The sequence below is a fragment of the Indicator indicator genome, chromosome 37, assembly GCF_027791375.1.
Source record: "Indicator indicator isolate 239-I01 chromosome 37, UM_Iind_1.1, whole genome shotgun sequence".
In the NCBI taxonomy this organism is placed as follows: domain Eukaryota; kingdom Metazoa; phylum Chordata; class Aves; order Piciformes; family Indicatoridae; genus Indicator; species Indicator indicator.
Window position 1 is genome coordinate 4954629 of NC_072046.1, and position 22380 is coordinate 4977008.

Here is a 22380-nt window from a genome sequence, read left to right on the forward strand (position 1 = left end):
CCTTTGGGCACTTATTCCAAGTACTCACTGTGTGCCTTTGGCTTTTTTCTCTGATGGAGGCTGAATGTTGTCAGAGCATTCCAGGGCTGTAACGGTTTCTATGTGCACCTTTCTCAGCTCTACAGGGAGCAAACTGCACCAATCATATTAACTGGAGTGAGAACTCAATGTTACAGACGAGCTGGGGACTCCAACTATGTGAAGAAGATTGTGACTGGTTCCTGGGGCTGCGCCACTCATTCACAAGGGTTTGTTACCGGTACTGCCTTTTAATGTTAGCCAAGACAAACTGACTTCTTTGTTGTTTTCCAGTAGTTCTCAAGATGGGCCTTTTCCTTTCTTTTTCTGTCAGCAATGGAGCCTCAATGAACCACACAGGAGTAGTGGAATTTGTCCTCTTGGGGTTGACCAAAAACCGGCAGTTGGAGATCATCCTCTTTCTGTTTCTTATGATTGCCTACTTCTTGATCTTGCTTAGAAACGTCACTGTCATCAGTGTCACTCTGCTGAGCCATTTCCTTCAGACACCAATGTACTACTTCCTCAAAAATCTTTCCCTGTTGGAAATCACTTTCACCACCACATTCATTCCCAGCACCCTCTACAGCCTTCTGACAGAGAGGAAGAGGATTTCTCTGCCTGGCTGTTTCCTTCAGATGCTGCTTTTCTTTTTCTTAGGTACCTGCACTTTTTTCCACGTGGCAACAATGTCCTTTGATCGGTTTGTTGCCATTTGCCGCCCACTGCATTACACAACAATTATGAATGACAGGTTTTGTCTCCATCTGATCCTGACTTGCTGGGCAGTGAGTTTTCTCTTGATGTTTCCCCCCACCATTATGATTTTCCAGTTGCCATTCTGTGGTCCTAATGTCATGAACCACTTCTACTGCAATACCTCCCACCTTTTGCAGCTGTCCTGCACAGACACAGGGTTCATCGAAGGACTGATGCTTATCGTAGTGACTGTCATCATAGTTAGTACCTTTACAGTGACTGCTGTTAGTTACAGCTGCATTGTTATCACCATCTTGTCCATCCCATCTTCCACAGGTCAGAAGAAGGCATTTTCCACTTGCTCAGCACACCTGGTGGTGGTGCTGATATTTTACAGCACCTCTACTTACAGGCACATCCGCCCAGCACAGTGAGGTGGGCAGGACTCAGAGAAAGTGCTCGCTTTCTTCTTCTCTGTGGTGACTCAGATACTTAACCCCTACATCTATTCACTCAGGAATAATCAAGTCAAACAAGTCTTGAAGGAGAGCATGCTGAAGGCATTTTCTAGCTCCCTAGGGCAGTAGCCCATCCAAATGACCAAATTGTTTCCAGATGTGCCATCAGTGTTGTGTAACTGAATTAAAGATGCTGATTTCCAATGGCTTGTGCTTTCTGCCTGTTATGTAGTTCCTTCTTCTATTAGCAAGCAAAATACTCTGACACAGAAAGGATCTTCTAGTCCTCCAGGATCCTGACTCAGCTTTGCCTGTGTACTTTTGCCCCTTGCTCTGGTGCGTTAGCTTTGGCTAACAACCAAATTCCCCCCCAGCTGCTCACTCACCCCTCTCACCCTATGATGGGACAGATCAGAGGCAGAAAACAGGAAAAAACAGAAACAAGAAATGTTGTAGGTTGATATAAAGAAAAGGTGATCATTTATCAGTTACCATCTGAATGTCTGAACAGAGAACTCCTCATGGAGATCAAGAGGAAAAAGAAATGATAATAAAGGAGACCAGGAAGATTACAGACCTATGATTTGTATGTGCAGGAAGAAGGCACAAAATGCCAAAGCTCAGAGTTGAAGGTGGCCAGTGCTGTATCTGACAACAAGAAGGGTTTGAAGTCCATCAACAGCTAAAGGAGGTCCAAAGAAAACAGTGTACTGATACTTCTTGAAGAGGGTTACCAGACAGAGAGGGTTGAAGGTAAAGCACAGGCATAAAATCATAGAATCATTTAGGTTGGAAAAGACCCTGAAGATCATCAAGTCCCATCATCAGCCTAAGACTACCAAATCCACCACTAAACCATGTCTCTAAGTACCATGTCTATATGTCTTTTAAACACCTCCAGGGATGGTGTCTCCACCCTTTCCCTGCGTAGCTGTCCCAGGGCTTGACAGTCCTTCTGGGGAAGAAATTGCTCCTAAAGTCCAATACAAAGCTCCTCTGGTGCTTCTGAGGGCCATTTCCTCTTGTTCTGTCACTTGCTATTAGGAAGAAAAGACCAAGCTGCACCTGGCTCCAACTTCCTTTCAGGGAGTTGTAGAGAGTAATGAGGTCTCCCCTTAGCCTCCTTGTCTCCAGACAAAACAATCTCAGTTTCCTGCGCTGCTTCTCACCAGCCCTGTTCTCCAGACCCTTTACCAGCTTTGTTGCCCTTCTCTGGACCCACTCCAGCCCCTCAACATCTTTCTTGTAGTGAGGGCCCCAAAACTGAACCCAGTACTCAAGCTGTGGCCTTACTGGTGCTGAGTACAGGGGTACAATCCCTGCCCCGGGCCTGCTGGCCACCCTGTTGCTGATCCAAGTGGATACTTCTTGGCCAACAAGTATGAGAAATTTTCACTCTTGGTAAGAAACTCAAGCAGGCCTTTGTGTTGGTTTCTTTCCATTCATCTCCTTATTGTAGCAATCTTTGAGGTGCCCTCCTTAGTGGTCATTATGCAAAAGTGAAATATTAACCCCTGTATTTCTTATTTTATGTCTTAATTGTCTTCTGATTTGTATCACAAGAAGGAACAGGATCCATTGAGATGTAGTCGGTAGAAGTGAAGTTCTGTTTTTTTATAGATGTCCTTTCAGTTTGGATCCACAAGATGCAGAGTTTTAACTTGAACCAGGTTGTCTCTTAATTCTGCAAGTTCTGGTGTCTGCCATATATTGAGTGAAAAGAGTCATTCCTGGGACCTTGATGACTTGGATTGTTTCTGTCTGGTTTGAATGGTTCTTTACTCAGTTATTGACCACCTTCTTCTCCTTCATCTCTCTTGCTTCTTTCTATTTCTTGTAAGGATTCCTCTGTTCTCTTGGAGTTTTAAGCAGATGTGGACAGCCTTTCTGTACCCAGATTAATTAACTGTTAGATTCATAGATTTGTAGAATCTATTATCACAGAATGTGTTGCACACCTGGAATACTGTGTCCAGTTTGGGGCTCCACAGTTCAAGAGAGACACAAATCTATGGAGAGGTATGAGGGTGACTGGGGGACTTGAACATCTTTGCTATGAAGAAAGACTGAGAGACCTGGGGCTGTTTAGTCTGGAGAAGAGAAGGCTGAGAGGGGATCTGATCAATGTCTATCAATATCTGAGGGCTGAGTGTCAAGATGAAGGTGCCAGGCTCTTTGTGGTGGTACCCAGTGACAGGACAAGGAACAATGGGCACAAGCTGGAACACAGGAGATTCCACCTCCACATGAGGAGAAACTTCTTTGGTGTGAGGGTGCTGGAGCCTTGGAGCAGGCTGCCCAGAGAGGTTGTGGAGGGTGACCTGCCCTGGGTGACCTGCTCTGGCAGGGGGGCGGGGGGAGGGGGGTGGTGTTGGACTTTGTGACCTCCTTTCCAACCCCTAGCATTCTGTGAGTCTGTGGTTCTGGTATATCAGAGTCTGCTCTTGGAGGGGAGTGAGAGAAAGGGTCATCAGGCACTGAAGCAGGCTGTCCAGGGAAGCGAGGTGTTCAGTACATCCCTTTATTGAGTCCCAGATACATACCGGCCTGGATGTAACCATAGAAGTGAGGGGCTGCTGCTTTTCCCTATGGTAGCTGTGCTGGTCAGAGGTCAGTACGCATAAGTCCTCACCAGACATCCCCGTGGGGGTACCACAGACCCTTGTTCTTACAGCTTCCCAAGCTCCTGGGGAGAAGTCTCCCCTTGTATTGTATGGTGGACCAGCCCCTGCCTCTGCACATTTGGCCAGAACATGTGGGGAGAGAGCTGCCAAACTCCACCTCCATGTACATGAGAGTAAAGGTTCCTGCACATGCACCTGCTAAGTTTGGGGGGCTGCAGGCACCAGCCAAAGTACTAAAGTTCCAGTTGTTATTTTGCCAATTGTCCTTGCATGCTTTCCTATTCAGCCTTGCCTTAAAGCCTTCCTCCTGCCAGTTTCTTATCTCAGAGCAGTAAGTTCTGCCCACACAGTGGGGAATATTCATGGGTCAACAACAAACCATGTCCCAGTTAACCCATTCTAGTACATGCTGTGGTAACCTGTCCTAGTATAACTACAAGTCTCAATATGTGGAGACCGGGTGGTGTAGGGTCACCTCTTGTATATATTTATCAGTCCCTGTCTTCTCAGGTTGCATTTTAATGGTATTTTCAAGTTCTCAAACTTCATCTACACTACCTGTGCAAGCAGTCTTTTGTGTCCCTTGAGAAAAACATGGACACTGAAAGGAGACGCTATCACGAGCTTCACAATGAAAAAAGAGTTACTGATGATTGAACTGGGAATTTTGTGTATTAATAGCCCCAGACTACACCACTTGACCACTACTAAGTAAAAGAAATCTTGTAGAACTCTTAACTAAACATATATTTTAAAAGCAGAATCATTTATACTACTAAACAGGTTTATTTGAATTGAACAGGTTTTATTTCACTATGTCTTTGGCATGTTGTGGTAGTTTAATCCCAGCTGAAAGCTCAGCCTTCCTCCACCAAAAAGTGATGAACCTCACCTAGACACAGGCATTTCTCCCTCTATTCTCCATGGCAGAACACAGGCTTTTCAACTGTAAACGTTGTAACTGTCTTCTGCAGGGCCCTTTGCAGATGAAAAATGAACATGGAGCTACAAACATCAGGATTAATACAATAAACAATAGTAATAACCCCGTTTGTAATACTCTTATGTATAGATGTAAAATGATCAATTAAGTTTGTACAACACATATCATCAAATTCTACACAGCCATGACCATAAGCTAATAACAAAAAATCAACAGCAGCACGATTTTGTAGACTGGCATGTCTTACACTATCCATGTCAGTGATGAATTCAAGCAATACTTTTCACGTTTCGTTATCTTGTTTTGCAACCCAACATGCCAGTTTATTTAGCTGAGCTAGTGCATTTGCTGGAGCAATTTGAAGCAAGATGATACTGGCTGCTATGCCTTCAGCTTTACTCTACAAGCCTACATTATCATCTCATTCAGCTCTTAGGCTAAGCTTGCATGGCTTTGAAGCAGAGTGAGTGTGATTTAAGGTCATATCAGATCTATGCTGCAAGTACACACAGCGTTCTGCTTGTAAAGTCTCTAAAATATCTAATTCTTGAGGCTCTAATGGGGCAAACAGCAAATTATCATCCTACATGTCCCAATTCTTAAAACACCTTACTGCTGTGTTACAGTTTAATTTCAACAGGCATTAAGTTCAAAAGGAGTTTGATTTAATGCATGCAACAGTGTTACCCAAAGATTTTTGCTATCCCCTGGAGTTAGTCGATGTGGGCTAAGGGCGTTGTTTCTGTTGATTGTGCGGGCTAAACACAATGAGCAGGAGCCCACTGGACCCCAGCATCTGTGGAAACACAAGCGTACCCACAGTCCCAAGTAACAAGATCCCAGGGACCTTCCCAGTCACGGGTTTGTAAATTGCAGACCCACTCTGGGGCCTTTTTTGCCAAAGGATTGCTCACTGACTGTAATGACAAGAAATGAGTTAATATTACAGGATTGGTATTTGTGGCAGTTTAGGCTGGGTGCCCCCTGCCACTGCTGCATGAGACACACCTCTGATGTCCTGGGTGCTCGCCCAATAGGGGTGGACACAGGAAATGGCGTATTTCTACCCATAAATCCTGCGCCCTATAAAGCCATCTGCAGAGTCATTCTCTTGCTCTTTCTTCCCTCTCTGCTCCCATGGGAGACGTCCTCTCTTATCGGGTAATGCCGGGGGGGGTATCTCAGGCCTCTTAGGCCTGACTAGGCCTAATGCCAGGAGGAGAATGGAGGGGGGGGGCAGTCTCAGATCTGGCCAGCCTGAGACTTGCCTAGCAGTGGGAGCTGGGGGGGGGGGGGGAAGGAAGAGCCCTGAGGGATTGGGTAGACCCTCAGGTGGGAGGAAGGGAGGATTGGGAAACTTTTGGGAATTCTGTGAGGGGGTTCTGTATGCTTTAGGATGTTCTTTTCCACTATGCTTTGTAGTTTGTAGTTTTCTGTAGCTTCACCAATTTGCTTTTCCATTTAAAGTTTTCCATCACTCTCCAATCCGTTTGCGTGTGTCATTCTTTTGTCCCTTTTGGGGCAAGAGCTGTTCTGGCTGGCCTCAAACCAGCACAGATTTTTGGTAGCAGAGGATGGTTTCTGCGGAGCTCTGCAAATTGGGTTGGAGAAGTGCAGGGGTGGAAAAGTTAAAGTGGTATCTGGGCGTTGTTGGTTTTTGGTGGCTGGGCTCAAGGCTTTGTGCTGGCGCGATCGTGTGGGTGTCTTATGGGTTCCGAGGGGACACCCTGGTGCCTAGCCATGGTGTAGAATTCCGCCTGCTGTTCTAAGGCAGCAGCGGTGATTTTGTAGCCACTTGCTTTGGGGGAAAAGCTTAAGAATGCAGTGCCTGTCCCTTTCCCTTCTGTTCCCCACGGCGCCAGCAGTGAGCAGAGCGGCGCGGAGCCGAGGAAGGGGGAGGGACAGTCGGAAGCAGACCAGGGTTGGCTTGTCCCGTGGCGGTGGGGCTAGCCGTAGCGGGAGGTGAGCGATGGCTCCCGTAATCAAGAAGGCGAGCGGTGGCTCCAGTTCAAAAGCTGCTTCCGAGGGCCCAGGGAGCGAGTGTAGCTTTGGCTGGAAAAGCTGCTCCTGTGGCCCAAGGGGTGGCGACGGTTTGGATCTGTACCGCGGCTGCAGAGGTGACGGCGGCTCTCGCTGATATCCCTCCCCTGATTTTCAGACACGTTCCGAAAATGGCGCCTAAGCACCTGGCTCCGCCTCTGTTCTCGGCAGGTTGCAGTGCAACCACGCCCTCTCCAGGGGAGGGCTGTGTAGCCGGATGCCTCCATGCCTCGGCAAGCGTACGCTCAGGGGGAGCGGTGTGCCTGTGCGCGGTGTGCATCCGTATTAGCTTCGGGCCGCGGCTGGAAGCGGTCAGCACTGGGCTTGGGAAAGGTCCGTGCAGCTTTGGAAAAAAAAATCTCAGCGTGCTGTTGCCTGCAAGGGGTGGAAGGGGTCGAGTCAAGGAGCCTGATTGTTCTGACTCGATTGCCCCAAGGGGTGGAAACATGCCCCGTGAGTGGATGGAGGTTGATGTCTGATTGAGAAGTTGTGAGGTTGTTTCCAGGTGGCCAGGATGTCCATTGGATCCATGAAGAGCTCACCGTGCAGAGGAATGAACTCTGCGTCGCTGGGAGGTTCCACAGGATGAGGGAGAAGAGCTGGAATGAACTGTGACCTGAGCCCGAGGGAGAGACTCTACAGAAGGACGCCCAGATGAGGACCTGGACTTTGCCAGACATGTCATCTAAGAATTGTCTCTGATCTGATGATATGTTTTGGGTGCAGGAATTATGGGTATGAAATAAGGGGTGGGATGTGGCAGTTTGGGCTGGGTGCCCCCTGCCACTGCTGCATGAGGCACACCTCTGATGTCCTGGGTGCTCGCCCAATAGGGATGGACACAGGAAATGGCGTATTTCTACCCATAAATCCTGCGCCCTATAAAGCCATCTGCAGAGTCATTCTCTTGCTTTTTCTTCCCTCTCTGCTTCCATGGGAGATGTCCTCTCTTATCGGGTAATGCCGGGGGGGGTATCTCAGGCCTCTTAGGCCTGACTAGGCCTAATGCCAGGAGGAGAATGGAGGGGGGGGGGCAGTCTCAGATCTGGCCAGCCTGAGACTTGCCTAGCAGTGGGAGCTGGGGGGGGGGGGGAAGGAAGAGCCCTGAGGGATTGGGTAGACCCTCAGGTGGGAGGAAGGGAGGATTGGGAAGCTTTTGGGAATTCTGTGAGGGGGTTCTGTATGCTTTAGGATGTTCTTTTCCACTATGCTTTGTAGTTTGTAGTTTTCTGTAGCTTCACCAATTTGCTTTTCCATTTAAACTTTTCCATCACTCTCCAATCCGTTTGCGTGTGTCATTCTTTTGTCCCTTTCGGGGCAAGAGCTGTTCTGGCTGGCCTCAAACCAGCACAGTACTGTTCTGAGAAATGGTTAAATAATTCAGGGTATATGCAGCTTTACACAGCCAACTGTGTGGCGTCTGCCCCAACATTCCCCCTTTTTGTTTTTAAAGCATAGTTTTAAGAGTGTGATGAGTATGTTCAGTTATAGCCTGTCCTGTAGGGGACTGGGGTATGCCAGTAACATGACGAAGCCCCCATTGTCATAAATATGCCTGTGATTTAGATGTGATATAGCTGGGACCGTTATCAGTTTTAATTTGCTGCAGTATGCCTAAGGCAGAAAAAGCATTTCTCCAGTGCATAATTACATCTCAGGCCTTTTCACCACTATGTGGGGTAGCCATATTACAGCAGAGAATGTGTCAACTGAGAATGGACATATTTCAAATGCCCAAATTCGGGTATGTGAGTAACATCAGATTGCCATAGCTGTAGGCTCTGCAATCCTCTGGGATTAACACCAGCCAGCTGGATTGAGGAGAAATGTTGACAACAAGAGGCCACAGTATCTCTTGCTGAAGATAATGATATCCCAAACTGCCTCTGTAGTGTGCGAGCCCCTTGGTGGAAGAAGGCATGGGATTGAGCTGTTGGTTGCCACGTGTCAGGTGTAGGTGCAGCCCAAGCAGGTGCCACCAGGGCATCAGCTCTGGCATTTCCCTCGGAAATGAACCCTGGTATTCCTGTATGGCTACGAATATGCAGCACATACTATGGTTCTGTTCAACTTTGCAGTCCAAGCCATAGTGCTTTTAGTATGAAATAAAGTTTTGTTGTTAACCTCCTTTCATTCCATTGTGCTTTGAGAGCTAGAGGATGATTTTGGGAAATAAGCACATCAATACTAGCAGGTACTGCTTCTGCTATTTGCTGGGCCTGTTTTATGGCAATGGTGAGCTCAACTTGCTTCAGTGCATGTTGTGCTTTTTCAGTCAAATGTCGAGGAGATAAGGTCAGGATCTCTCTTCAATAACTCAAATAAGGGAGTTAATAGAGTTGTACTAAGACCTAGCAAAGGTCTTACCCAGTTTATGGCTCCCAATAATTTCTGCAAATCATTAAGGGTGGTCACAGATTGCCAAATTTTATCATTTGTAGTTGAATTGTGTGATCTAGAATATTTAGTCCCAAATATTTCCGAGGTGCTAGACTTTGCACTTTCTCTGGGGCTATTTCTAACCCATATTTCCTTACCGCTTCTGTTACATCAGGCACAACTGCACTCAGCATGTCCTCTGAAGACATAGCAATCAAAACATCATCCATGTAATGATAACAATATAGGGTTGGATATTGTGTTCTTATATGCCTGTGCTACATGCCATTGACAAATTGTGGGTCTGTTTTTCATGCCTTGAGGCAACACAGTTCACTGATACCTCTGAGTGGGTTCACCGTCACAGGGACTCTGAAGGTAAATTTTGGAGCATCATTGGGAAACAATCCTTCAAATCAATAATACAGGTATCCCAGTTTTCAGGGATCATTGCTGGTGAGGGCATTCCAAGCTGTAAAGAACCCATACTTTTCAGTACGTTATTTACTTGTCTCAAGTCCTGAAGCAGCCTCCACTTTCCTGATTTTTTTTTTCTTAATTACAAAGACTGGGGTATTCCATGGTCTGTGAGATGGTTCTAAATGGTCTTGCTGCAGTTGTTCCTTTACCAACTCTTTGAGGGGTCCGAGTTTTTCATTAGGTAGGGGCCACTGATTCACCCACAGGGGTCAATGTTAGCCACTGTAATGGGATAGTAGGTTTATTTGTGCCCTGAATTACAGGAGCCCCTAGAAAAATCCTGAGCATTGGTAGTAATTACACCCCCCACATATTTAAGACATCTCAGCCCCATGGATTCAAAGGCACTGCAACTATGTAAGGACAAACAGTAGCCACTTGCCCCTCAGGGCTTACTACCTGGACAGGGAGCACACTTTATTGACTGGTTATTGTGCCCCCAACTCCTGCCACAGCAGGCGCTGTGGACATCAGTGGCCAGGACGTAGGCCGATGCATGGAGGATATGATTGTAACATCCGCACCTGTATCAATCATCCCCTTAATTGTCACCTCTTTAGGGTGTTCACTCTGCTCTGAGGATATATGTCATTGTTGGCCTAGCATTAGAAATAGTCTGTGCCCAAAAGACTTCAGGCTTCCCTGTAGAACCAAAACCTCACGTTCTCCTTTCCTGGGCTTCAGCTGCCAGGATCTGTGCAGTAAAAGGCACTAGCTGTGCGATTTGATTCCCTGTGGGGATAGTTACTGGAGGGGATGGCGTCCACACCATGGCAGAGATTTGTCTTTAGTAATCAGAGTCTATCACCCCTGGGAGCACAAAAAGTCCTTGTAAGGTAGTGCTAGATCTTCCTAAACAGTAAGGCACTTAGCCCATCTCCCAAAGGTCCATGTGATCGCAGTGGCACTTTATGCACCTTTTCATCCATTATGGTGACTAAAATGTCTGGCACTCTGGCACTACCACTGATTTTTGCTTGCAATTGACCGTATAAGCCTGAGAGGGATGGTGGGGAGGCACTTGTGTCTGTGCATGTGCTCCCATTGCTCTCCATTTCCTGATTCCCGAATTACTTCTCAGAGGAGGGGGTTGTCTTTGGTGATTAAACCCGAATCAGCCACGTTTAGGGAGGTATCTGTCTTAGCATATTGCGCACAGGGGCCAGAGAGAAACAGGTTCCCATATACGTTATTGCTGTTACCATTTTGCAGACATTTTTTCTTACGATGTCCCAGCTGCTCACATAGGAAACAAGGTTTTCGTATATGAACAGCAGCGGCAAATGTTTTCGCCAAAGCCTCCATCTGATAAGTAGTAGTGCCTACTCGACTGCAGGCCTTGATCATTTCCACTAGTGAGGGATTCTGTAATGGCAGTAAAATTTTTTTACAGTCCTCATTAGCATTATCTCAAGCCAACTGTAAGATTAAAGCTTCCTGTGCTGGCATGTTATCCACCTGCTTCTGAACTGCTTCCCATAGTTGCTCTATAAAGGATAAATGCGTCTCATCCAGCCTTTGTCTAATAGTTGTCCATGACTGCTTTGGCACCCCCATATCTGGTACCTTCATCATAGCCTGGAGAGCTAGTTCTTTTGCTTGTTGCAAAACAAGAGGGTGTAACTGCGCTTGCAACTGTAGGGTAGTTAACAAAGATTCTCCCATTAACTGTGCTGGTCTTGCACTGAACCTGGGGTTATTGTGAGGACGCTCAAGATTGGCCATAGCTGGTTCGCCAACCAATTTTTGCCATTGTGCCTCAAACAACAATATCTGGGTCTGAGTAAACATTAATTGACCTAGCTGCTCAATGTCAAACGGTGTTAAGTCATTTGTGAAGATTCCACGGAGCAAGGACTGCACATACAGGGAACCAAATCCATGTTGCATCACTGTAGTCCTCAGATTGTTTATTACACTCCAGTGGACTGGGTCCTGCTCAGCTGGTCCATCAGGCTGCCGGACCACCAGGCAAGCAAGGATAGCTGCGGATAAGTCTACATCTCCTTCTTTTAATGCCTGATCCTTTATATTTTTCCAAAATTTCCCTGGATCAGGACCTTGGGTTGATACCTTGGCAGGTTCTACAATTGACAAATCCTGAGCAACAGCTCCAGATAGGGCATGCCTGCCGCCCGCAGTCTGTGGGGAAGATAGATCTATCCACAGTGTCTTTCCACTGCTCTCTCGGAGTCGGACTACAGGATCTAGCAGGGGTACGGAGGGTCTTATAGGTTCGCAAGGTCAGGCTGTAGGGTCTAGCAGAGGCGCAGAGGGTCTTATAGGTTCACTAAAGTCTGTGAAATCATCACGCGAAGGTAACAGGCAAGCCTCAGGGGGAGGTGATGGCAGTGGCTGGAAGTGTAATTGATCCTTCTGAGCCTGCTGCTGAGGCACTGTTGCTGCTGTCCCTCTGCTTTAAGCTGCCTTCATGATTCAAGTATGTGTTAGTGTGAGCTGAAATTCCCTCCACACCAACAATAACCAGGCTAGCTCAGTCTGGAAGCGAATGAAAGCTGTATTTACAAGCAGATCTACAATCTATGATGAAATGCAAAGAATATGTACAAATATACAAATTTCACAACATTTACAAATATATACAATCAACAGAAAAGCACTACCAAGCTCCCTTTGTTTCCCCCCAAAGGGGACCTTTCCCAAGGGGTCTCTCTCCCAGGGCCCCCCTCCAAGACTCCATTGGCAGAAAGCAGTGTTAGCGAAAGCAGAAAAGTTGTTAACTTAGCTCGCCAAGGTCAGTGTGTTATCTTCAGCCAGAACAGAAGAAGAAACAGCAACCAGACTGCCCAGCAAGTTGCCCCGACTGCAGACTGCAGACTCCCCACTTTGTTTTGAGTAGTAGTTCTTAAACATTTCTATCTATCCAATGGAAGTGTTTACAACAATCATTATTTTGCTTTCTTACACCCAGTAGTGACTTATTTACATTCTTTCACTTTCTCTGCTTGAACTTTGCAAAGAAAAATTAAAGAGACAGTTTCAAACCATCACAGTCCACCCCTTCTAAACAATTCCATTGGCTGCTACTATTATTCATCTAATCTAAAACAATATTTACAAGAATGAATTGTAAATGATGTATGTAAATAGGTACAACAATGAGATGTCTGTTCCGGCCATCTCAGATGTAGGTGATTCAAAAGGGTCAAATCACAGGAAAAACAGCAAACTGCTTGTTTCCATGCAGAGGGAGTGAAGAAAGGAACAGGGACTCTCAGGTGACTCAGGGCTCTCAGGGTTCATAGGGTTTGTGCACCATAGATCTCATGGATTCTCTCATGTAGTATCTGCACAACACTCTGAATTTAACCTCTCTCAGCCAAAGTTAGATTTCTTTGTGGAATACACTGAATTTGACCATTTTCTTGCATCATCCAATAGGTATGCCCAGGACCTTCAGCAGAAACCACCCCTCGGACAGGTTTCGCCTCTGCTGAAGGAGAAAATACCCGAACAGTTTTGCCTAACAGATTCTTTTCTCTGATAACAGGAACTCTATCACCTTCCTTCTTTTCCAACAAATCTGGTTGAGCAGGTCCAGCTCGATTCACTGAGCCTCTACTATTCACCAACCAGGTTGCTTGTGCTAAATGCTTCTCCCTGTTTTTCAAAGATCTACCCCCCATGGCTTTGAGAGTGGTTTTCAGCAAACTGTTGTAGCGTTCAATTACCTCCACATGTACAGCTGGCACAATGTCCAGCACCAGAATTAGAATCACTGTTGGAGCTATCAGAGTTGTTCTGGGAAACTGAGGAAGTGACAGCTACCCTTCTGGTATTGTTACCTCGGGATCTGCCCCTCTGCAGCTCCCGTAACCTCCTGAAAAGATCAGAAGTTCGTTGACCATCCCATCTGTTCATGTTCTCACCAAACTGATCATGCAGAGTTATCCATATACTCCCACATGATTGCCTCTGGTGTCTGTTTTGGTTTGACATGTTCTGGAATGGCCTTCTTGGAGGACGTCTGTTTCCTAACAGCTGAAACTTGTATCCATCTGGAGGAAGAGGAATCAGAATCATCCCCCTTCATAAAGTTGGATATGGAGTTTTTAAATTCCTCCTTCAGCTCTTTCATGCAATTCTCAATCTTTCCAGTTAGAGTTTCAATGGCTGAAACTGAAGAAGTACGTGCAAGACTATCCTCCAATTGCCTCATTTGGTCAGTGAAATGGCCAACAGTGGGAGGAATTCCACCATAATTTCTTGCCACAATTCTGCTTGCCAGAATAGTAGCATAATTAGGAGGAGCAAGCTTAATGAGCTTTTTGGCAAGGCCTGTTCCAACAGGGATTTCACCAGGATTCGGAGTCTTGTGATCTCCATACATCACTTCTCTCACAGCAAACTCTCTCAGGCGCTTGATTCCCTCATCTATTGTGGTCCAAGGCTTAGGGTTCCATGGTAAATCATCTCTGCTGGGGTACCTCAGCGAGACTGCCAGCAAGAGGCGTGCCCACAGAGAAACTTTACCAATGCACTTGCCCAGATGCCTGTCTATGCCAGTATCCTTTGAGAGCATCCCCAACTGGGAGGCGGACTTGTCGCCTACCACCAAGGCTGGGGCTCCCATATCATAGCAATGGCCCAGCCAAGACAGGATTGGTTCAGTGTCTCCTCTGATGTAATCCTTCCTCACATGCCTAATTTCCTGACTGTATATCATCCTCGTCATCATCATCTTGAGCTTGCTGTCCCCATACTCCTGCTGTAATCCTCCATGCAATTTCCTGGAGTTCAGAGGCACTTCCAGCAGTTGCTAATTTACTGGGGCCCATATCCTGTCCTACATCTCCATCATCCATGTGTGGTCTCAAGAAGTCTGCCAGACTCCCAGTTGAGAAGCAAATGCAGCAAGGGAGGGGGAAATTTCCCATGGTCTTTCCTACTGACAGAGGGTTTGTGAAACAGGAATCATTTTTACTCTGTTTGGAGGTGTTGCTCTTTTGGATATTGTCTGACTGAAGTGAAGATGTTTCAATATGATTGTCTAGAACCAGGACAACAGCAGCCCATGGTTGAGAGAGTTCCTCTCACAGTGCACTCTGAACACTCCACTGAATTCTGTGCCCAGATTGTGTCTGCACTGACGTCAGTTGTGTGTGCAACAATCTCCAATTTAACAAGAACCGCCATGTCCCTGGCACAGCACTTTCTCGTTTCTTAGCCCTGTGTTCTTTTAGCTTCTGGAGGAAAACTCTTTAACAGAAAACAACACACAAGAAAGCAGATACAAGGAAACCCTCAAAACAAAAAATGAACAAAACCCTACTAATCCAGGGCAGAGGGGAGAGAGAGACAGAAGAGAAACTGAGGGTTTCATAACTCTGAGTGCATTAAAATATAGAATACTTCTCATCATCTCCTGCTCTATCTGCTATACTTCCTGGGTATGCTCTTTGTCATCTTCGGTGACAAAATGGGCACCTGCCTAAGAGTGATCCTTTTCCTTTTTTCTGATTGGAGGTTCCTAAGTCAGAGATTGTTTCTATGGGCTGGAACATGGAGCAGCACTTTCTGACCCTGCAGGTTTCAACAAACATTGCCAGCTGAGGTAAGGCAAAGCAGTCAATATCTTCCTGAACATTTTCCTGAGTGTTTCTGTTTTTTATCAAGTTCAGTAGCCAGGAACATTCAGCAGTCTGTCCAGTTCTTAGAAATATTACTGTTTTCCACTGGTTGTATTGGTCTGGTCTGGTGTAGGTGATCCAAGCCTCCTGCTGCAGTTCTGTGTTGTGCTTTCCAAACCCCAGGAAACAAATACTGTGAAAAATGTGCATAAGACAAAATAAATTACAATTATTACCTCTCATAAATGATGGTATGCAGAGTGTCCAGGAAGTGTTCAAAAAAAAATCTAACAGTACAACCACACAATGTTAGTGAGAGCATCTTCCTGCTGTGACTACTCAGTGGTGATAGGCCAATGATTAAATACAGTGCTTGATGCTCTGTTCCAGGTCAGGATGGATTTCCTCTCAGCTGGTTACATGGCAGATGGGGAGTGCAGAAATGAGACAGTTGTCACAACATTTATGCTCCTGGAATTTGGAACTATCCCAGAAGTACAATCTCTTCTCTTCCTCCTGTTCTTCATGATCTGTGTCATGACCGTGACTGGCAACAGCCTCATTTTTGTTCTGGTGGTGGCTGACCAGCACCTTCACATACCCATGTACTTCTTCCTGTGCAACTTGTCCTGCTTGGAGATCTGCTACAGCTCTACCATCCTGCAAAGAATGTTGTCCAGCTTTCTGAGTTGGGACAAGAGCATGTCTGTTGGCAGCTGCCTCACACAGCTTTACTTCTTTGGTTCTCTAGCAGGCACGGAGAGTTTTCTCATCGGTGATGTCCTATGATCAGTATTTGGCAGTCTGCAAACCTCTTCACTACAGAGCTGCCATGAGCAGCAGATTCTGTCTGCAGCTTGTGGCTTGCTCTTGGATGAGCAGTTTGCTGGTTATGGCCATCAGCTGCTTCCTGATTTTACAACATTCCTTCTGTGGGCCCAGGTTTATCAACCATTTCTTTTGTGATTTCACTCTGTTGATCAAACTCTCCTGCTGTGACACCAGCCTGACTGAGGTGGTGGTGTCCATCCTCTCATCAGTATGTGCACTACCCCCTTTCCTACTGACCCTGGTGTCCTACACCTGTGTCATCACCACTGTCCTGTAAATGTCTTCTACCACTGGGATGCAAAGGCTTTTTCTACCTGCTTTTCCCACCTCATTGTTATTACTGTTTTTTATGGAAGCTCAATAATTGTTTACATCCTGCCAAGAACCAGGACTCTGACAGCACTGAATAAAGTCTTCTCTGTTTTCCACACTGTTGTGACTCCCCTGCTCAACCCCCTCATCTACAGTCTGAGAAACAGAGGTGAAAGATGCTCTGTGGAAAGTAGTCAAGAAATGTGAAAATTTCCTGAAGGTTAGAATGGTTTGTCCGTGTTCTTGCCCTAGAAGACAATGAAAGAAAATAATTTATGGTATTGGAGGGAAGATTTTTCCTTGTTCAGCCCTCAGAGACTGGTTACTTACCCCAGACTTTTCACTATCCAATGAGCTGATCTCACCTGCCTGAGCTTTCCTAAAGACAGGAGAAAAGGTCATCTCTGTCTATGAATTGTACTGCTTACCTGGGTCAAAAGTTCAGATTTCAGCATCTAATTATTCTCCTTTACTTTGTTCTGGTGAGGCCCCACCTCAGATACTGCCTCCGGTTCTGGTGTCCCTAGCATAAGAAGACACAGTCCAGAGAAGGGCACAAAGATGATCCAAGGGCTGGAGCACCTCTGCTGTGAGGACAGGCTGAGGGAGGTGAGGGTGTTCAGCCTGGAGGGGACCTTAGAGCTGCTTTAGACCTACCTGAAGGGATTCTCTGGGAAGACTACAGAAGGATTTTTCATTAGGATGTCTAGAGACAGGAGAAGGAGCAATGGTTTGAAGCTGAGGCAGAGCAGGGTTAGACTTGAGTTGAGGAAGAAGATCTTCAGTAGGAGGGTGGTGAGACTCTGGAACAGGCTGCCCAGGGAGGCTGTGGATGCCTCCTCCCTGGGACTGTTCAAGGCCAGGTTGGATGAGACCTTGAGCAACTGAGTCTGGTTGAGAGGTGTCCCTGCCCATGGTGGGGAGGTTGAAGTAGATGATCTCTGAGGTCCTTTCCAACCTGAGCCATTCTAGGATTGCCCAGAGCAGCTGATTGCAGTCCCTCTCCTCTGAGCAGTCACCCATTTCACTTAAGAGTCTTTGAGGACAGTTGATTCTTAGATGAATAATTTAGAATTAAAGAATAATTTTTTTATGCAGCTAAAAGCAGGTCAGAGGAATGGATCTGATTCAGAGGGAGCAATTTGATCTTTGCTTTAGAGTAACCACACCAGCATGACTCCAGCTGTCTCAGTGAGTGCTACACAGCTAATTGCATAGCAACAATGTTGCACATTAAAAAAAAATTAAATGACAGGCTAGTAACTCTGAATTGGTTATGTTTTAGACACTTCATACTCATATTTATTTGCAATTGTTGTCTCAGCTGTTGCCAGCCATTAACATGGACTCACTTCATACATTTTCCCTTCTAGACTCAATGTTGATGGGAAATGTCTATGGAAAGGCCTTACCCAAAGTCCTCTTACAAGATGAATTTGTAAGGAAGCAGATTTTAAAAGCCTTTTTGTTGCCATCAAAGGACACAATTAAGAACACCTTGAAAGGTGGGAAGGTATTTTATTTCATCTAGGCATACGCAGTTTGTGCAGTTATCAACCTCTGAGATAATCATCTAGCTTGACTTGAGGATTGACTAGGTGAGGCTGTTGGGACACTGCACGACAGTGAGCATCTCAATATTAACTCAAACAGTGCAGGAGAGAGCACCTGCTATGTGTGTATCAACACATAGGCAGCTGAACCACAGCCATGGAGTCAATTCTGCATTAATGGCTTGGGATGCAAAGATGGCTGAAGAAAGAGAACTGTCTTCAATCATCATAGAATGGCTTAGGTTGGAAGGGACTTTAGACATCATCCACTCCAACCTCCCTGTCATGGGCAGGGATGCTTCACATTTTTCTTGCACAGTTTTCCTCAGAAGGGCATTCACCTTCTCAGGTTGGTCATTACAACTGCTTTTCAGCACTGAGATTTTAACGTCCCTTTCATATTTTATGTCTGTGGTTCACATGTCCAAGCCACAATCCGTCACCCTAGAGGTCCTTAGGAATCAATGAAAAGAAATTTACACAGACTGGTGATTTCTTTGGCCTTTTGTGGATGTTCCTTGCAGGATAGGCTGAGCCACCCTTTCTGAGATCACTATTTAAAGACATTTGCTTCAGCAGTTTTCTTTAGAAGCTTAAGAAGGGTGAATTTCTGAGGTAACTACTCTCATGTATTTCATGATCCATTGCAAAATAGGACTCTGAAAAGTTCAGGGGGGAAGTCACTCTTTTCTCTAACAGGACCTTTGCTGATTCTCCAAGGATGGCATTTGTAAAAACGTCAATATTTCCACTTCGCCACAGTATGTGCTTGGGACTGGCAATTAAACCTCCTAAGACTAAGGGTAGTTGTTGCAAAGCTTTTTTCCTTGGGGACGAGGACTCATCTGAGCAAACAAAGTGCCTACAAAGCAACCTTCACTGGAGCTAGGCACCCCAAGATTCCCCTTTTAGCTGGTGAGGAGAAAAACATGGTTCACATGGTTCAGTTGATTTCTTTTAGACATTGAAGGAGCAATCGATGAGCATAACCAAAATAAATCAGTGTGTAAGTTGGCTGCCTGAAGACAAACAACTACCCTGGGGTAGGCAAAAGAACTCTCTGAGGCTTACATATGTAACACAGAACATGAGGGAAACGTACAGCTGAAGGCTAAGTAAGATACCCTCAGCACCTAATGACAATAGACATCTGTTGGGGGAACTGAGTGTCTCCTTAGAACCTTTTCAGATGGTTTGTGGCATTTTGTGTGGCTTCCAACTGTGTATCCAAAAGGCTGCCTGGCTTTAGATGTTTGTGTAAATCGCATATCCTGTAGAAGATCCAAAGTGATCTTATTGTTCTCTACAATCAGCTGAAGGGAAGTTGGAGCAGGAGGGGGCAGCCTCTGCTCCTTGTGGCAAGGGAACAGGACCAGAGGAAATGGTTCCAGCTGCAGCAGGGGAGGCTCAGGCTTGATGCTAGGAAATACTTCTTCCCAGAGAGGTCTCTCAAACATTGGCCCAGGCTGCCCAGGGCAATGATGGAGTCACCATCCCTGGGGATGTTCAGGTGGTGTCTGGACCTGGTGCTTAGAGACATGGTTTAGTGTTGACCCTTCAGTGCTGGGTTGAGCTGGATGAGCTTGGAGGTCTCTTCCAAGCAGATGTATTCTGCAATTCTGTGATACCAGGAGAGCATTCTTGAAAAACTTTCGAGCTCCTTTGTCTTCCATGAAAGCTTCCCACAGAATTCCTCTCAATGGAGCTCTGAGGGAGCTGAAGTTCGCTCTCCTAAATTCTCAAGTCAATGCATGTGGCAGTCCTCTGCAGATGCTATGGACGTGCTGGCCACATGCATGTGTTGCGCTGTACTCAGTGCAGTCAGCAGAGGGGGGACTCAGCTAGGCCTTAGGTACAGAGCACCCTTTTATCTGTGTGATTATCCCATCAGATAATCCAGAAGGGTTTTTTCCTGCAGGTCCTGTTCCATATCTAACCACCTGATGTAGACGCTTCCTTCTAGTGCCCCTGCACTTCTCAGTTCAGCTATGCACAATCTGTACAAGAATTCATCAAGTTGTAGATGTAACAAAAAGTCAAACACTTCTGTTTAGGGGACAAAGCTCCTAGAGTATCAATTTCCTTGTGTCACTTTTCAGTTCTTCACTTCTCATGCTGTAAATGTCTTGATTCTTCATGGGAGGTAGCACCAAACAGAGAAACAATGCTCTCAGTGAGCTCCAGAAGTGATGGGGTGAGGGGAAACATGGCTATGACACACAGTGATCCTAAAGGCAATGACCAAGGAGATCACACTGAGCTGAGTGAAGCACTTGACAGAAACCTTGTGTCAGCCATGCTGAGGGGATTTCATGCTGAGGAACACATTCCTGATGGGAAGCTGCTGTGTTTCAGTTTGTGCCCATTGCCTCTTGTCTCACTCTTGTCTTTTTCATTCCCTCCCATCAGGTATTGATACACACTGATAAGATCCCCTCAAAGCCTTATCCAGGCTAAATGTTCCCACACTCTATCTTTCTTTACAGATGATGAAGTCTGCTCTAGTCCTTCATTATCTCCATGGCCTTAATTGGATTGTCTCTGTATCAAATGTCTGTATCTTTCTTGTACTGGGGAGCCCAGAACTAGACACAGTACCTCAAGTGTGGCCTCACCAGTGCTAGTATCTCCACTGTGACCTCTATCTACACAGACAGAAGCATCAGCTCCAGAGAGCAATCTCTGGGTGCTGACAGGTTCCTACAGTCTCTAAAGCCTTCTGCAGTAGTCTGGCCAGGCAAAATCCATTTTCCAAAACACAAACATCTGGAGCCACTCAGCTGGCAGGTATTTTGCAGGATTCAGATGAGAGTTGTATCCATAGAGAGCAGCAGCTGAAGGAGAAGCAGGACATCTAAAAATGCCACAGGAAGCCCCACAGATCAGTGTTCTCCATGCACATCAGAGTCATTGGGAATACAAAAAATGGTGACAGCAGGTCAGGAGATGGCAGTGGGTTTGGAATGGGCTGCTCAGTAACAAGGTATTCCCTATGCAGTAACTAGGGACATTGTGATGGTTTGAAACTGTCTTTTTAATTTTTTCCTTGCAAAGTTCAAAACAGAGAAAGTGAAAGAGTGTAAATAAGTCACTATTGGATGTAAGAAAGCAAAATAACAATTGTTCTAAACACTTCCATTGGATAGATAGAAATGTTTAAGAACTATTACCCAAAACAAAGTGGGTACTCTGCACATTCTGCGTTCTGCAGTGGGAGCAGTTGCTGGGCTGTCTGGCTGCTGTTTCTTCTTCTCTTCTGGCTGAAGATAACACACTGAACTTGGTGAGCTAAGTTAACAACTTTCTGCTTAACTAACTCTGCTTCTCTGTCCAGGGGGGTCTGGGGGGAAGCTCCTGGGAGAGAGAGAGGCCTCTTTGGGAGGGTCCCCTTGGGGGGAAGCAAAGGGAGATTGGTTGTGCTTTTTATGTTGATTGTATATATTTGTAAATGTTGTGAATTTTGTATATTTGTACATATTCATTGCATTTCATCGTAGATTTTAGACTCTGCTTGTAAATACAGCCTTCATTTGCTTCCAGACTGGGCTAGCCTGGTTATTTGTTGGTGGGGGGGGGGGGGGGGAATTTCAGCTCACACCGACACACTTTTTATTTTTGGCGCCCAACGTGGGGCTCCATTGCTTGTATGATTTATTTCTGCTCAGATTAGGAAGCAAAATGAATCTGTTTTGGATTCTGAGTCATTCTATTTCATCTATTATCGGTGCAATTGTCTACAGATGGGCCGTTTCCTGCATGATAGACAAGATTGTGAGATATGTGGCATATAAGTCGTTTCTTTGGGTTAAGAACAAGTTACTGAATGTTGGTGAATTCTGTTGTGGTCTTATTGGGCTAAGAAGCTATGGTAACTCAAGTATGGATCTGCTAGCAGACACATATGAGTTTGTTACTCCTCTTACAGCTACAGAGGGTCTTTGACAGTGGTACCTTAGACATCTTGTGCTAATCTTAATTTTGTTGCTTCTTGGAATAATCATATGGCTACTGATAGCACTGTGTCAAGAAAGACATAAGGCTACTTGCTCTTCCAACTCTGCTGTGAATGTGAAAACCAATCCAGTAAATTTGGTGGCCACTGTAAGCAGAAAGCATAAAGGAGCTGCAGGAGGAGATGCAGATGCTGCAGGAGATGGTGCAGATGGAGATGAGGGTCCTTCTACTCAGGGTCCCTCTGTTAAGAAAGATCCTTCTGGTGAGGAAGAGAGGGTTAGCCTTAAAACTCTGGCAGACCTCTTGAGACCCCACATGGATGATGGAGATGTAGGTCAGGATGTAGACCCTGGTAGATTAGCAACTGCTGGCAGAGCCTCTGAACTCAAAGAAATTCAACGGAGGATTACAACAGGATTATGGGGACAGCGACCTCAGGATGATGGATGATGATGATGATGATGATGATGTGATGAGTGATGACGATGACATACAGTC

General features: G+C 45.9%; 2 protein-coding genes across 2 annotated transcripts; both read left to right on the forward strand.

Moving 5' to 3' along the window:
• The first annotated feature begins 365 nt into the window (after nucleotides 1-365).
• On the forward strand, nucleotides 366-1304 carry LOC128978513 (olfactory receptor 49-like). Its single transcript, XM_054396454.1, is given in 1 exon segment — nucleotides 366-1304. A coding segment is annotated over 1 exon segment (939 nt).
• Nucleotides 1305-15628: 14324 nt separating this feature from the next.
• Nucleotides 15629-16582, forward strand: LOC128978514 (olfactory receptor 2AP1-like). The gene is given in 3 exon segments (XM_054396455.1): nucleotides 15629-16002; nucleotides 16004-16356; nucleotides 16359-16582. Coding segments are annotated over 3 exon segments (951 nt in total).
• The last annotated feature ends 5798 nt before the right edge of the window (nucleotides 16583-22380 follow it).